This window comes from Microtus ochrogaster, unplaced genomic scaffold (assembly GCF_000317375.1).
Source record: "Microtus ochrogaster isolate Prairie Vole_2 unplaced genomic scaffold, MicOch1.0 UNK28, whole genome shotgun sequence".
In the NCBI taxonomy this organism is placed as follows: Eukaryota; Metazoa; Chordata; class Mammalia; order Rodentia; family Cricetidae; genus Microtus; species Microtus ochrogaster.
Window position 1 is genome coordinate 434,796 of NW_004949126.1, and position 17,568 is coordinate 452,363.

Sequence of the window (17,568 nt, forward strand, 5' to 3'; positions counted from 1 at the left end):
AGAAGAAGCTTTATGAGAGGATGAAGCATCTTTTACACATTTTCATCCTTAGAACCCAATATTGTATAAGTGTGTCTACTAAGTACCACATGCACATGTAATTTAAACAACATGAGCTTTTCAATGGTTTACTCAATACTTGGTTTTAAAAAGTGAACAAGTGTGCCATTTTCATCTGTCTGATGTAGGATGAAAATTCAGTTGCATTAAACTGCACTTCTGCTTCTCTCTGTCTTACCCCTGAGTACCACAGAACTAATGAAAAAGAATTTAAAGCTTGTGGTTATCTACCTTATGGTGTGAGGAAAACAGTAGTCCTTGGAAAATGTAAAAATTGATTCATTTCCAATTATAGAAGTAACAATAGCTAATATAAACTGAAAGTGAAGCATTATGTTTTCTTAATACTTGGTTATGTTGGCATACAGATTATTTGAGGGTCATTTAAGTTAAAGGGATAAAAGATAAAAGTGAAAGGAGGTATATTTACTTTTAGTTTCTTAAAATTAATTAGTAAACACTCTTAGTGGTCTAAAAATACTCAGTGGGTTTAAATAGTAAGTTAAATGTCTGTGGCAATATAAACATACTGAGGGGGAGATTACAGTAATCAGACTTTCTTATGATTATAACAGTGGAAGGCTATTTCAGCCATTAGGTTTTGTCCTTATTATTTAAATGCAACATATAGCTAACTGATAGTACTTCAATCGAGTCTGCAATAAATATGACACAAGTGGGTTCATTTTGGCTTTATTATTCTAACATAATATGCTAAGCTGAATTTCCATTTTATCATACACCATTTGATGCAAACAAAATACTAAATACATTACTTACATTTTTTACTTTAATAATATAAATAATATTCCATACATGCTAATTTTTGAAAAGAGAAAAAAGAAAACTGAACAAAAAATGAAAAGACAATAATTAAATACACTTTATATAATGCATATTAAGCTAAAATGCTTTAATACTCATAGAGAAATACCTTAGGAATAGAATTTATAAGCATGGATAGGTCCTATAAGGATGAAAGGGCAGTCACTTCCAGTGGCCCTTTCATCTTGCTACAATTACTGAGTCTTAATTAAATTCACAGTTTAATAAATATTTTCTCTCTACTTGACATATGGACAGACCTGCTATATATTTTTTTCAGTTTGTTTATTTTTATTATTGAGATAATAATTACAGCATTCTCCCCTAGTCTTTCCTCCCATATGCCTGTGCTCCCCACTTTCCTTCAATTTCATAGCCTTCTTTCAGTAATTGCTATTACATGCATATATGCATGCATAGGTATATACACATTTGCATAAGCTTTCTGAGCTTAAGAGGAATTCCAAAGTTTGTATTTTCATAACTGCACTATATAAGGATTCATGATAAAACCAAATTTAAAAAAGCAAAAACTGCATATGCAATTTTGAGACTAATTTTTATCTAAAAATCTCCTTTACTCTATACTGTACTGAAAACATACATTGGGTGTGTGCATATAAATATATGCATACAATATACACACACACACACACACATATATATACACACACTTATACACACCAAAAACTGTATTTATCAACTTCTTAAAGGAAAAAGACAGACAACTGTACCTTTGTTGAAAGACTTTGGCTCAAAACAAGGTACTTAAAGAACCATTATAGGCATCATCTGTCTCCAAGATTCTACTTTGAAGTCGTAAATAACACTCTTAGACACCTGAACACAAAGAATAAGCTTGAAAGATCATCACTATAAGTAGGCAGCTAGTGTGCAGAACCTCCAGCATGTAGAACAAGAGCAGGAAGTCACATGCTTAATTTCACTTCAAACGAATAGGTTAAAAGTTAATAGCTTATGCATGCAAGGAAGTCTAATGGCCTCCTCTAAGGAAAATCTCCAGTGACATCTAGATTTATTTTACGTTTTCATGTAGCTGTCAGACAATGTATGTCACATCCTATAGGAGGTATGAAGAAAAGCTCTGATAACTAAAAGTGGGATCAGAGGTAGCTGTGACCTTCGCAATCCTTTGGTTTTTCTCTGGTGGCACTTTCCTGAGGTGCCTGGCAGGATGACTCTCGTCACTAGAAATAATGCAACTCGGGACAAAAGCCTTCTCCACTGCATCTTAGCTCTTAAAGGGAAAAGCTTTATGCGTGTGACAAATACTACACAAGAAGCATTGTGCACTTTCCTACCCTGCATCTAATCAGAGTGAAAGCAGCATCGTGCAACCCCTGAGAGTCACCCCTCCAGGGCGATGGCTAAAACCCCAGAATGCCAAACTCCAAACATATTTCCGTGTCATCACTGGCTACTGTTTAGTGCTCTCCTCCAGTGTTTCCGATACCAACTCCATTTGTGTTACCTTACGACTTTACAGCACTGTTTATTCTTTCTATTTTTTTTTTGTAATTCTTTCATCTCTCATATTAGATAGCATTCAAATCTATTTCAGGTTAATATTTCTCTTATAAGCATTAGAAAATGTAAACTTTTAAAGCAGTATCTGACATTATAATGAATAAGCAAAACAGTTAAGTAAAATTTATAGAGATCAGTGATAAAAACCCCAGAAAACAAAACAAGACTCAAGCCGACAAATTCCCAGCATGTTTTGAGAAACTTATTTGTCTGAATGCCTGAGCCACTTGCTTATTCAACAGTCAAACTTATCCATCATGGTTCAGTTGACATTTCTGGAACTGGGGAAATCTACAAAGATGGATTGCCATTAGAGGAAGAACAAATTAACTTACCCAAAGACCTCTGCTGAAATGTTCTGTAATATATATTTACTGTTTAAGTAAAGCAAATTTAAATAGAAAAGAAATTGACAAAACAATCACTCTTAAATGACCCATTGAAATTTGCCTTATAGACAGATGTCTACATGCAGGCTTAGGCTGGATTCTGCTTTAATCAATGTCCTATTCTTAAATTTAAGCTTTTAAATGTATCTAGATTTTTATATGTAGAAACTACAGATGAGCACCTGTCTGACTAATATATAACTAGCAAGCTGCATCCAATATATCATAATCCATTAATACATTGTATCTGTGAGCTTCTGCATAGGAATTTGATGAACTCATGGTAATGCTTTTGACCATCTTAGTATATGACTGTAAAGTCCTGTGTCTAGGCTGGCCTTTCAACCTTAGCATATAGTTCCATATGTACAACACAGTTCCTCAATGTGCTTGTCAGACAACAAAACCCAAAACAATGTTTTTGAGCAGTATTATTAAAATCTTACACAATGATACCACACTTATGAACTACGGTCCAATGACAGATATGACCTATCGCTCATGATCAGAGAGAACAAATGAAGTTATTTCAAGACTGAACACATAAATAAATGATCCACTGAAAGAGGGATGAGCACCATAGAAAAGTGGTCTATGCTAAACATGCTCTTCTTCCTCTTCCTCTCTCTCCTTTCCTCTCTTTGTCTCTTTCTCTTTCCCTCCTTCTCTCCTACACCCTCTCTACTCCTCCTTTTCTTCTCTTCTATTTCCTCATCCTCTTCTCTGAAGCTATATGGCTCAAACAAAGTCATTTCATGGGTGAAACAGCATGGAGCCCTTCTGCCTTTATTCTCTGTCCTTAGACAATTGTGTTCCTTTGATTGAGAAGTGTTCCCTGGCAGCAATTCTGTGATTCTAGATTTCGTACTGCCTTAGGGCTGATTTGCTATGCTTTACCTGACAGTATGAATTCAGAAAACTCAGCTCCTTTTCAGGTACCACCCCCCTTCAGCCACCGTAATTGTTAGCATCTTTCTAGAAGGCAGTGTGTTTGGCTCTTCAGTAAAGCTTCGCTTATATTATCATCCTAAAATATTCAAAATATCATAACTTCTGAGCTAATAGGGCTTCTGACATTTGTTTCAGAATGAAACATATTAAAACCACTCCTCGGACTCCTTCTTTCTCTAGTGTAATGCTGTGTCACTCCCTCCGGGCTTCCCCTTCCCGGTACCTGGAAAGCTTGACAGTTTGTTTTAAGTTGAGACTGACTTTGAGTAGTTCTGGTTGCTGAATTTTAACCAAAATGACCCATACCCCCCAAAGCTTGTACCATTAATCACCCAACGTGACAACTACAAGTGCCCTGCGTTTCCTCCACCACTGTGTCACAAGAAAGAATTATAGCGACAGCACACCTCCAGGACCACATTTCAACAAAAGTGCACATGGCACATGTTATTCCAGTCAGCGAGACTTTGATGCTGTCTATTGCAATATTACATATTGCATCATAGGTGGATTCCCTTCAAGCCAACTTCCATTATATTATGTTTTAAAGTTTGAAACATAAAGAAATTTGTACTTAGGCAAGCTCCCCAAATATGACTTCTCTCCAAGACCAAGGTGACTTGGTTCTGTTTATGATATACAAACTCATCAATAATGATACAATTCAGCCATATAGGTTTTTATCTAATTGTAAAGCAAATTGTCTCTATTTTCTAATTACAACACTAGCAGTATAAGAAATACACAGTATTTTTGAAATAGGGATGTAAGTATACAGAACATATATTATAAACTTTAAAATACTTCTATTAATTCCTTGAGAATTTCAAACATTGTACTTAGATCAAATTCACCCCTCATTCATTACCTTAACTCCTCCCACATCTATCCCTATTATCCTATCCTATTCAACTTCATGCCAATTTTTTCTTTATTTCAAATTTTCTTTTATTTTTTGAGATTATAATATAATCACATCATTTCCCCCATGTCTCCTTCACAAGTCCAACCCATTATCTTCCCTCTCTCTAACCCCTCCATATACCCTTCCTTGCTCTTTTTCAAGGTTTTAAACCCTACATCGTGAGATTTTTTTCAACAATCCGCTGAGACTAGTTTGTGCTGTTCACATGCTCTTGGGCGTGGGATAATTCACTGGAGTGTGGTCAGCCTACCAGCAACTATCAATTTAATGAAAACTGACTCTCACTTCCCCAGATGCCCTCAACTATTCATAGTGCCACAATTAGGGTAGAGGTTCATGAATCATTCCCCCTTCTCAACAGAATGATGACTGGCTTGATTTTGTGCAGACAACCACATTGTTATGAGTTCATAAGTGCAGTGGCCCTACACTATTCCATACTGCTCCCTTGACCCCTGCTTTTCCTCTTACAATCTGAAATCAGCCCTCAGCCTTGGGGACTGGTAATATAGATATCCCATTTATGGTTAAGCATTCAACTAATACTAAACATTAGTTATCAAGCTGACAATACCTCCCTAGATTAATATAAATTCAGTAGACTGTGATCTACTTGATCCTAAGTAGTTCAAATCCCTTACTACATATTATGGTTCTTCAATGTATTTTGAATGATAAAATAGTTCTCTGATTTTAAGTTTTGATTCTCCTGATCAAAAGACATTTTGTTTCTCTCTAATAAAACCTGGACCCCATGTCCTTTTTCCCAGTGTCTGGTAGAAGATATAGTCTGAGTTTAAGATCAAAGCAAACAAACATGGGAGAGCTTTTACTTTTAACTGTTAGAGAAAAAAGTTTTGACAAAAAAAATGAATTCTAACTTACAGTGTTGTTTTTAATTTGTAGTGATGATTTAATTGGTCTAAAAGGAAGGTAGTAGGATAGTAGCCATGTTTTTTTTCTCCAGACGTAGGTTAATTATATTCAAATCTTAACTTTTGCAGTTGGTAGCTCAGTGATATACAGCAGGCATTTTCCTAGGCCTCCATGCCACCTCTACGATGAGGAGCTTTGCCTCTTCTGTGAAAAAGGCAGAGAAAAGGTAGTGAAAAGAACTATTCTGTTATGAAGCTTTAGGAGATTTCCTGAGAAAGTAGCTCTTGCTGATTTCAGAAAGATAAACAGGAAGAACTCAATGGAAATATACCAGACAAAGGTAAAGGCAAGTCAAAAGCTCCGAAGGCAGGAAGAAAGGATGGACTTTTTGGCTGTTCTCAGTTTCCAAAAATTCAAAGAAGGGAATGGTACTTAGGACCTAGTAAGAAAGCAGCAAATGACAATGATTGACACAGCCCCAGAGAGGACCTTATCCAGAGGAGTCTCCTTTGCCCAGTCATTTTTCCATCATTTCATATTTCCTTTATGAGAATTCTCTTATTAACTCATTACTTACATTAGATGCTAAAAAAGCATTTGAGAAAATTCAACATCCCTTTATGATAAAAGTCTTGGAGAGATTAGGGATACAAGGGTCATATTAAAATATAATTAAAGCTATTTACAGCAAGCCGACAGCTAACATCAAATTAAACGGAGAGAAACTCAAAGCCATCCCACTAAAATCAGGAACACGACAAGGCTGTCCACTCTCTCCATACCTCTTCAACATAGTGCTTGAAGTTTTAGCAATAGCAATAAGACAGCATAAGGGGATCAAGGGGATTTGAATCAGAAAGGAAGAAGTTAAACTTTCATTATTTGCAGATGATATGATGGTGTACATAAGTGACCCCCAAAACTCCACCAAAGAACTCCTACAGCTGATAAACACCTTTAGTAATGTGGCAGGATGCAAGATCAACTCCAAAAATTCAGTCGCCCTCTTATACACAAATGATATGGAAGCAGAGAGGGAAATCAGAGAATCATCACCTTTCACGATAGCCACAAACAGCATAAAATATCTTGGGGTAACTCTAACCAAGGAAGTGAAAGATCTATTTGATAAGAACTTTAAGGCATTGAAGAAAGAAATTGAAGAGGGTACCAGAAAGTGGAAGGATCTCCCTTGCTCTTGGATTGGGAGGATCAACATAGTAAAAATGGCAATTCTACGAAAGGCAATTTATAGATTCAATGCAATCCCCATCAAGGTCCCATCAAAATTCTTCACAGATCTTGAGAGGACAATAATCAACTTTATATGGAAAAACAAAAAACCCAGGATAGCCAAAACAATCTTACACAATAAAGGAACTTCTGGAGGCATTACAATCCCTGACTTCAAACTCTATTACAGAGCTACAGTAATGAAAACAGAGTGGTATTGGTATAAAAACAGTGAAGTCGACCAATGGAATCATATAGAAGACCCGGTTTTTAGCCCACAAACCTATTAAGAATTATTTTTTACAGAACTCAGAGATGGCTCAGTGGGTCAGGGTAGAGTTTGTCACAGAGGACCAGAGTTTTATTCCTAGCATACCTCAGTCAGTGCACAGCCAAGTGTAACTCCAGTGTCAGGGATATCTAATGCCTGTGTTTTCCTCAGGTACCTGTACTACCATACAGATACATTCATACACATAGTTTTAAAAAAAGTAAAAACAAATCTTCAAGGCTAGAAGGAATAATTCCTTAAAAAGGAGGTTGACTTAAAGATGAAAAGAGAAAATGTCAAAATAAACTTAATACATCTTCTGTCATTAAAAAAGTAAATGGTAAAACAATAATGGAGAGTTGTTAAAAGTGATATTGTGAACCTGAAAATGAATAAAGTGTGCTACAATTAAAAGATTTCTCACAGTAGGGGGTCTCAATAATAAATATACATATATAAGGACATAATAAGTGTAGATAATAATAGAGTGATCACTAAAAATGTTGATAGTGATGAAATTAGACCAAATCATCAAATCAAATCATCAAGGAATGTAAAAATTCATAATAAATTTTGGGAACTCAGAGCTAGAGATTAAATCCAAGATTTCACGTATACCAAATACATGTTCTACAACAAAAGCTGTATCGGCATAATTTCAGAACATTACACTCAGGAGAAAATCAGTACCTTTACAATATAGAAACCTGGAAGACCTCACCATAGCCAAAGGAGCAACACTTTGTGCTCCCTGCTAAAATACATAATGAAGAATGGATGCGATGCTTTAATAGGACACTACTAAGGGACAAAAACGAGAATTTATGAAGAACGTTCTGTAAAATAGCTAGCCTTGACTCATTAAAACTACTGCTAACACCAAAACCAAGGAAAGATTGAGCAAATCTTCCAGAGTGCACACTAATGAGACCTGAAATTAAAGAGAAACAAGTCACCTTTTATAGACCCTGGGCTGGAAGAAAAGGGCATATTTAAATTAAATTAAAATTAAAATGTCATTCTTAGGATAACTGATAAAATGGGATCAGGACATTAGGATTAGAAAACAGTTTTCCTAAGTGTCTATTGCTAATAGTGCTGAGTGTATAGCAAATTACATTCAGATAGCTCAATAGTGAGGAAATTGACATAATTTTTACCATATATATGAACCATAGATGGTTATATACACATAGATGTTTATCATGGTAAATGTAGTCAGATTAGCAGCTGAGAAAATAAGGGATTCTTTTTACTGTTCTTAAGGGGTGCCTATGAAAGACTTTGAACTGGAGAACAAGTAAGATTTACTGAATTAGTTGTAGAACAAAATCATTGCAAAGTATAAAAAAAACCAAAAATATAATACTTAAAAGTTAACGTTGTTTAGTGCATGCATATATTTATTTAATTTATTTATCTATTTATTTATTTATCTATTTATTTATGTATTTAAGCATAACTTCAAGTATTATAATGTGTCAGATTTGGGGTACCTGGTCTTATGTTGAGGTCTCTGAACCATTTGGGGTTGTGTTTTGTCCAGGGCACTAGAGCCTCTTTTCATTCTTTCATGTGTAGACATCCAGTTTGACTAGCACCACTTGGTGAAAATGGTGTTTTAAATCCAGTATGTATTTTTTAGCTTTTTTGAAAAAAATCCAGTGTCCTTAGGTATGTGGAGTTGGATCTAGGCCTTCAATTTGATTCCTTTAATCAACATATGTTTTTATGCCAATATCACCTAGTTTTTGTTACTATAGTTCTGTAGTAGAACTTGAGATCGGGGATGGTGATACCTCCATCAGTTCTTTCATTGTACAGGATTATTTAAGCTTTCCTGGTTTTAGTTAGTTTGTTTGTTTTCATATAAAAATGAAGATTTTTTATTTTTGCAAAAGAAATATGTTTGAATTTTTATGAGGATGACATTGAATCTGTAGACATCTTTTGGTTGGACGGGCATTTTCACAATATTAATCCTACTGTTCCAATCCATGAACATGGTAGATCTTTCCATCATCTGATATCTTCTTTAATTTTGTATTCTGGTACTTTACTGAAAGTATTTATCAGACTTAGAAGTTTTCTGGTGGAGTTTTGGGGTCTTTTGCATATAAAATCATATTATACACAAAGATAATTTGACTTCTTCCTTTCCTATTTCCTATTGGTAATGTTTTGGATATAGAATATTTCTTCTTTCTTTGTTTCTTGTGTTTGAGTTTATGTTTACCTTGCAAATAATAGCAAAATACACTCAAGTCCTACAATTATGACTATTGCATAAAATTGCAAATAATAATATCTTGGAAGTTATTCATGAATAGATTGTTTTCATTTTTTCTAACAGATTTATAATATATGTTCAGAATCAGAAAATAACATCAGTTTTGGTTTTGAAGGCAATAGCAACCAAAGTCAATTTTTTTTATTTTGGCTTGCTCTTCTCTCCCGGCCAGGTTTCATACGTCAAAGCTATTGATATTTGGATGGCAGTATGCCTCCTCTTTGTGTTTTCAGCACTACTGGAGTATGCAGCAGTGAATTTTGTATCAAGACAACACAAAGAGCTTCTGAGATTTAGACGAAAGAGAAAGAATAAGGTAAACAATTACATTTATTGGGTTTAATGGGATACCAATTTGCCGTGTGTAGTGGTTTGTTGTGTGTAATGCAAATATACACGAGAAAAACTTGGACTGGGAACTAAGTGAAATGATATTCTCTCATTTTCAGTTGAAAGGATGTGTAAAGATTGTTTCAGGGACAATTATAGTATTGAGTTATACTATATATGTATTATATCTGATGACATAAATGCTTTATTGAGCTCACTAATATATTTCCAGGAACAACATTGTTTATGCTTCAATTGATAAATATCCATCTTCTACTTGCAATGCTAGAGTATTTCCGATGACATCATGTAATAAAGACATCAGATTTATTTATAAAAATTGTCTGTGCTAATTGGTTGTTTTCATAAAATATTGTGGAAGTATTAATATCACGAATTTATGTAGTGTAGTATCTTCTTATACGCATTTTCATATTTAAATATTTTTGTTCTGACATCCTGTGGTAAATAAACCAAGTGTTATTGTTATCTTGCTAATAGTTGATCAAAGATGAACCCATAAGAAAATGCATTTGAAGCATCATTAGGCAGTCATAGAAAGCTGTGGAAATAACACGCTAACTGAATTTGGTTGTGTATAATGTGTTTGCTCCTCTGCTAAAATCTGCTAAGGCATCCTTCATTATGGACAGCATGATTTTGAGTAACCCTCTTACCTTTATAATAACAGAGTTTCTCTCAACAGTAGCTCTATGGTTTACTTATTATCTTGTAAATGTGCCAAATTAAAACTTAAAGAAAAATCTTTGCTTGACACAACACTGTCAGAATCATATATAAAAGTATTTCCACAGTTCTATATACCGAGGTCTTTAAGCAAAACATAAATCTTAAGGACAATGGTCTGGCTTAAATGGTAAGAAGTTTTAATAATTTTTCAATACTCAGTGATTTGTGAATTATTTGGTACTTATATATTTATTAAACATTTTAAAACAAAAGATGCTAATCTCTCAGCTGAAGTACACTTACTATTACATGTATCCTAAGGAAACTGACTTCTAAAACTCATCTCAAACCTTATAAACATCCACAAACGAATGTAGGAAAGGAACATTAATACTGAGACAGTATTTTGCTGGACAGAAAACAACCCTTGATTTTTCATCTGATAAAGTTTTATGAAAAGAAAACTATACCATTCACATGTTGAACTATATTGTGACAAGGAGAATAACTTTCGTATTGTCCTTCCACCTTCCCCTGGCCTTGGTCATTTATGTTTTCGTCCTCCCCTTCCTCCTCTTCTGCCTCTTGCTCCACTCCGTTCCCTCCTCCCCCTCCTCTTCTCCCTCCTCTTCCTGCCCTTCTTCCTCTACCACCTGTTTCCTCCCTCTCCTCTTCTTTTTAACCACCCCATTGTATCCTCCTCTTTTCCTACTTCCTCTCCCTCTCTCCTTCTCTCCCTTTCTCCTCATCACTTCTCTCACACAGATTTTTGCCACCCTTTCTCTCCTGTTTCTTAAACTGACCAAAACACTGTAACAGAACCAAGGCTTCACACGGTTTAAGCAGGTGCCTTTCTTTCCTGTTGGTGACTGATAAAATTATCCTGATTCTTGTTTGCCGTAATTGGGGCACTACTCAGTTTCCATATCATTAGTACTTGATTTTACACTTTCCTCTTCTATCCTTTCTACTGTAGCATGCTTCAACTGTAGGCTACCCAGACTAGAAATGAGAAGTATCATACATATTTTGTCAAATAGGAAAAGGCTGCTGTCTCATAGTCACTGCACACTAAACATCACCGAATAAAGAACCAGACCATAAATTTAGATATTCAATTCTAGTTCCTCTTTTCAAGAAAAAGTTTTTGACTGAAGTACCTCTCTATTCCATTTTACCACATGAAGGAGTGAGATAAAAATATTTGATGTACTTGGTGTCCATTACTCTTTAGCTCAAAGCAAAGATGCAAAGATTAGTGTGTTCAGAATCTCATGTGCCAGGAAAAGTTAAAAAGAAATAGAAGAGTAATAACGGTTTATTGTTCTCTCATCACTTCTTGAAATATTCAGCAGCATATGTGACTAAAGGTAATTAAAATGTAATGCTGAACACAGCCACTAATTTTTGATTCAATACTTTTGGATAGATACTTCGCATCTGTGAACACCAATGAATTGATACAAATGTATGCTAAAATGGTGTATGTGATTAAAGTCAATTGTGTAATTATACGTGATTTGATTCTCTGGTTTCTCAATCCTTCTTGGTCCACTTTACCTTCCCACAGACAGAAGCTTTTGCACTGGAGAAGTTTTACCGTTTCTCAGACACGGTAAATTGACTTTCTTAACTCTAAGTAGAGGAATGTGATCATCTATAAAAAGCAGACAGCATATTCTGCTCGAGCCAGTGTTTGGTGGGGAAACACAGTCCAGTTTGGACTTAAAGCTACGCAAACAGCATTTTTCTTCAGCTAGGAACAATAATCTTTTCTAAGAACTATACTCTTGTCTTTGCTCACTCAATAAAAGACTAAGTTATGATTCATTTAGTACACAGTTAAATGTAACTGGTCAAACTGATTTTAAGCATATATATTTTAGAAATATCATCTATATCTTGTAGTGATCCTCACAGGAGGAAATCATAGAACTGGAGAAAATTAAAAACAAATGGGAGCTAGTTGTGTTGGGTCTCGCTTTTAACCCCAGCACTAGGAAGGCAGAAACAGACAGAGTTTTCTGAGTTTGAGCCAGCCTAACCTACACAGCAAGGACTAGACCCACCAGTGCTATAAAATGAGATTAGACTCGATAAATAAATAAATAGCAATAAATAAGTAAGGAAATAAATAGAAAACTATTTATATACACAATTCTAAGAGCAGCTGTAAAAGCAACCAGAAAATGAGGTTCAAAATGCTTTTGTGCCAGCTATGTATTTTTTGACACTGTTCATTATAAGATTATGTATAAAAATCAAAAATTCTGTTTTAATGAGCACATATTTTCAATTTTATAAATAAAAATATATAAAGATATCACAAAGATGCACATCCGTGAATGACGCATAAGCATCCAGGAGGAAAATGTAGAGTATTCATCCATGGGTGACTTATAAATGTATAAACCCAGAATTGGATTCTCGAGATTGCATTACAAATAGTCTAGTTTACTAACCTGAATTTTGGGGGTAAATTATATTTTTAAAGTATCTCCCAAGATGGGTTCTGCTGTTCATTTTTAACATTCCCCAATTAAGAATCTATCAAAAAATAATATTAAATGAACATTTTTACCATCTCAACTTTATTGCATATTATCTTTAACCAGTACAACTCTAAAGCACTGTACTGACTTGTTTTACGTCAACTTGACACAAACTAGAGTCATCCAAAAGCAGATAATCTCAACTGAGAAAATGCCTTCGTAAGATCCAGCTCTAGGGAATTTTGTTAATTAGTGATCAATGGAGGAGGGCCCAGCCCATTGTGGATAGTGCTATCACTGAACTGGCTGTCCTGAATTCTATTATAAGGAAGCAGGCTAAGCAAGTCATGAGGAGCAAGCCAGTAAGCAGCATCCCTCCTTGACCTCTGCATCAGCTCCTGCCTCCAGGTTCCTGCTCTGTCTGAGTTTCTGTACTTATTTCCTTCAGTAGACTATGATGTGGAAGTATAAACCAAATAAACTCTTTCCTTCCCAACTTGTTTTGGTCATGGTGCTTCATTATAGCAATAGAAACCCTAACTAAGGCAAGTACTTATTATGTTCTAGAATCTATAATCACTTAATCAGTTTACTATGTTATTTCCCAATCCTAATATTTCTTGACTTTATCTATGAAAAATGTTATTATATGATTTACTGACTATAACTATCCAATTAGCAATATTTTCATTTTATGAAATCTGAATAAGATGTAGTAAGTTCAATATGGATTCATATACATGCCATATATAATAATAAATAATATATGTATATGTAAAATTTCTCTCTAAAAACTGAACTATTAATTATTAGTAACTAAAAAGTTCTCAGAAACTAATGAAAATTGCATGTTCTATTAATTATAGCTTTATAAAGATTTCTGATGAAATCTTATGCTTATCTCACAATCAATTATTTTGAACAGAAAAATGTATAGTAATGTAAACATTTTTTTAGAAAAGTTAGATTTTTCTGTTTTTAACAAGTAGGATAAGCATTGTACAATTCTGGAAATGGTAACTTTGACTTTTGTAAGGGATTTTTCTCAAACTCAAAACTGTCTGGACTGACCGAATTTTTTATCCTCTTTAACTACATGTTCTGCTTTAAAATGCTCTGAGCAATCTAAGTCTTAAAATCCACTTAATCACAATAGACCAAATGATAGAGCGTGTCTCTTTTCACAAGCAACAGTTTTCATGAGTTTCCTTCATATGCTAATTAGGAAGGATAGTCAAAGTAAAAAAAATTTATAGAGAGTTTGTTGCAAGAAGAGATCTTACAGCAGTGCAGATGAAAATCTTCGAAATGTTGTTTTTATAATTTAGTATAGTATTGGCTTGAACTTGATACATAATCTTTGAAATTCACGTCTTCTCTATTAGAGGTACAAAAGAACCCTTTGTCCATTCAGAAGAGTAAAACTTTGCTCTCGTACACAGATTTCCCCACCCCACACTGTCAAACCCTGCTGTGTGCTGACTCCCACTGCACCATGTCATAGATGCTATCTCCAGTGCTGAATGTGTATGGGTGTATGCATGATATAAAAATATTTTCGTTAGAGGTCACTGTTGTCGTGTATGGAGAGATACAAGGATGCCCTAGTGTTTCCAAACATGTATTATCTGTTGAGAGCTTTGAGTGACACTGGACTGCTTCAATGCATTTCATGTAGCTTCCTCCACATTACAGTAACTATGCAATGCTTTGCTAAGAGAACATTCTAGAACTTGTCTTCTAACTATCATCCACATATACAAATAAAATAAATTATGACCAAAATTTGTGTTTAGCTAGGCCAACAGCTTTCTTTAGAAAATAAGATACAATTCGCTGCATTTTGAAAATTGGTATAATACATTAAAATGACTTGTATTGTAAATGTATTTATTGTCTTACTTTAAAAGAGCTCAATATAACTTTTAAGATTGATGTGTAAACTATTTTTCTGTCTTGTGTTCTGTAGTTCTACAGTCTTAAAGCAAATAAAAAAATGTATGTACAATGTGTTGATTGAAAGGGGGAAACCTCATGGCTGAACCTATATGGTACCCACATACATGAAGTCATGTAATGTGTTCCACTCTAGATTTATTTATGGTATACTCTAGAATGAACATATTCCTTAAATAGGTTAGATTTACAATGTTTACGTATACCTTTCAAAAGCAGTTGTTCAATAATTCAAAAACCAAAAGAACTATTTTCTAAAGATTCGCTTTTATGAGACATTGAAACTTTCTCTTCTCAAGTAAAATAAAGATAAGATTTTGATTGTTTTCTGAAAACAACTATTTAGAATTTATGTTAAGCAAACTATTCCTTTCAAGTAGATATAGCTTGAATACTATTCATAAAAAGTAATATTCTGTAAGGAAATGTAGGGCTGGCAAGATGGTTCTGTATGTAAGGACACTTGCTATGAAAATGGATGAAGATCTGACCTGAGCTCTGATCTCAGAACCAAGGTAGGAGGGAGAAAACTGATTCCCCCAAACTGTTCTCTAATCTCCACACCCGTGCCATCCTATGGCACATGCACACTGACATACACATGCACAAACACACAGAACTGGTAGGCAAAAAAAATAAGCAATTAAAAGGAAAGAAACAAAATAATAAGACGGCATATTCGACCGGTATGCTAGAATTAACCAGACCAGCTAAAAACAACAGATATAATTTAATAATTGAAAATGGGGAAACTCACACGACCGGGGTAAAAGTTCCGATATCCAAAACGGGTCCGGCAAACACGGGGCAGAGAAGAGAGTGAGCTCACCTGGATTCCCAGGTTTTCTTCCCTGGCCTCAAGTGGCCACACCCTAGCCAAATGTGATTGGCTCAGCTTCCCCATCAGTAATATAAGGCCTTCTTATTTGAAATTAAAATGTCATAATTGCCTCTATCTCAAAGTTAACTAAAATAAACATGCGGCTTTTCCACATGCCCCCAATTCTATTCACTGAAAGAATTTAGTATACTACACCAGAAGTTAGGGTACATTTCACAAAACGTTCTATGGACTTCTTATCTTTCCCTTAAAATATCTATATCCTATTTTTACAGTTCATCTAGATACTGAACATTCATCTTTAGAAACTTAAAATTTGCCACTGTTTGCCCCTAATTATTTTTGGAATCAACATTGAATGCATCAAACATGCACTGAACTCTAAATCATCTCTAATCAATGTAAAGCTTTCCTTCAAGTGGTGTTCGAAGAATTTCATATCAACTTTTGACTTTCAACTATGAAATGATTTCATTGACCCTACTTGTATTTTCTTACGATTTATTTTTTGAAACAACAATTTGACAATAAATTGTAAAAGTTATTTAAGCAAGTATGCATGTACAGTTATCTATTCATTATCTTAACTGTATAAAGAACCTTTGAAAGGTATCTACTAAGATAGAAGCATTGCACTGGAAATTATATATGTAATATAACTATCAACTTACCATATTTCTCTGTGTCTTACTATAATTCACATAACCAACTTCCTGGGGTCTTAGATGCTCAGTGTTTTGTGACCATTCGGTGGCAATTTTCCTGCCTTTACCACATTCATATTCCAACTTCATATTTTTGATTCCTCATTCTAAAGACCTAGAGTGAGACCAAAAGTTAATTCTGATTGTTCTGACCTCATGGATGTATGATATATTATTGTGAGGACAGAGTGAGGAGAGTTCACTGAAGGACATCTGGTCTACCACCTTCAGCCTACCTCTACTATTTCAATTTGCAGTAGGCAGACATACGAGTTGTCTGTCCTTCAATAGGATACTTTAAACACAGTAAAAAAAGGACCTCGATTTTCACAGAGCAGGTCTGAAGAATAATTACTAAAATATTTTTCTCTGTTTCCAACTTAAAATGTCTTTTAAAGTCTTATTAGGAAATTATACAACTAAGTGGCATTTTAAATTTTTCATTGTTTTTCTTTGAAGCTGGCTTAAAGAATAATAATAAGGGGGGGGGGTTATCTCCAAGTAAATTAAACTAATGTTTTAATTTTTCTTTTATAAGCAGTTATGTTTTGTAGCTTCTTTTTTAGTCCATCCTTTGCAATCTTTATTCTACATAATCTGTATTTAAAAGTCATAACATGCCTTAATTTTATGATCACTAGATATTAGGAAATATATAGAGAACGTTTCAGTCAAATATACATATGCTTTTTAATTACTTGCCTTTGTAACATGGAGTTCATTAGACTATACACTGAAGATATTTCAAATTGTAAATTATATTCAATAAATAGTTGAGAGGTGATTGGAATAAGGACTTTCAATACCAACCTGACCATTTACAAACACTAATTTTATGTTTCAACTATTCAAAACTAAAATTGATTTCATGATAAGATAATGTATCACATCATATTCTAATTCAGTAATCTAATAATAGATAGTAGCCTTTTAAGGAAGTTTCACCACTGTTTTATTATTTAGGATCAGCTTTTCAGAAAATTTGCAAGAAGTCACTTAAGAGATTCACTTGACTATTTTATGGTACTAGAAAATTCATGGGACAACTCTTAGGAAATGTTTTATAGACTATAACTTCCCACTAATTAAGCAGGTAATTTGTCCTGTCTCAGAAGAACAAAACTGTAAAGTTCAGCAGACATTTGACAGGTCAGAAGAAGATTCCATTTGGGGCTCATTGTCAGATA

At 34.3% G+C, this 17,568-nt stretch overlaps 1 protein-coding gene across 2 annotated transcripts in view; it reads left to right on the forward strand.

The window, feature by feature from the left end:
• Glra3 (glycine receptor alpha 3) overlaps positions 1-17,568 on the forward strand; it is a 132,878-nt gene that overhangs the window by 108,675 nt on the left and 6,635 nt on the right. Inside the window, exons 8-9 of one of the 2 annotated variants that reach the window (XM_005368078.3) lie at positions 9,541-9,684; positions 11,959-12,003. In XM_005368078.3, coding sequence (XP_005368135.1) covers positions 9,541-9,684; positions 11,959-12,003 — 189 coding nt within the window. The remainder of the gene's footprint in view (positions 1-9,540; positions 9,685-11,958; positions 12,004-17,568) is intronic. The other variant, XM_005368079.3, reaches the window with a different exon arrangement.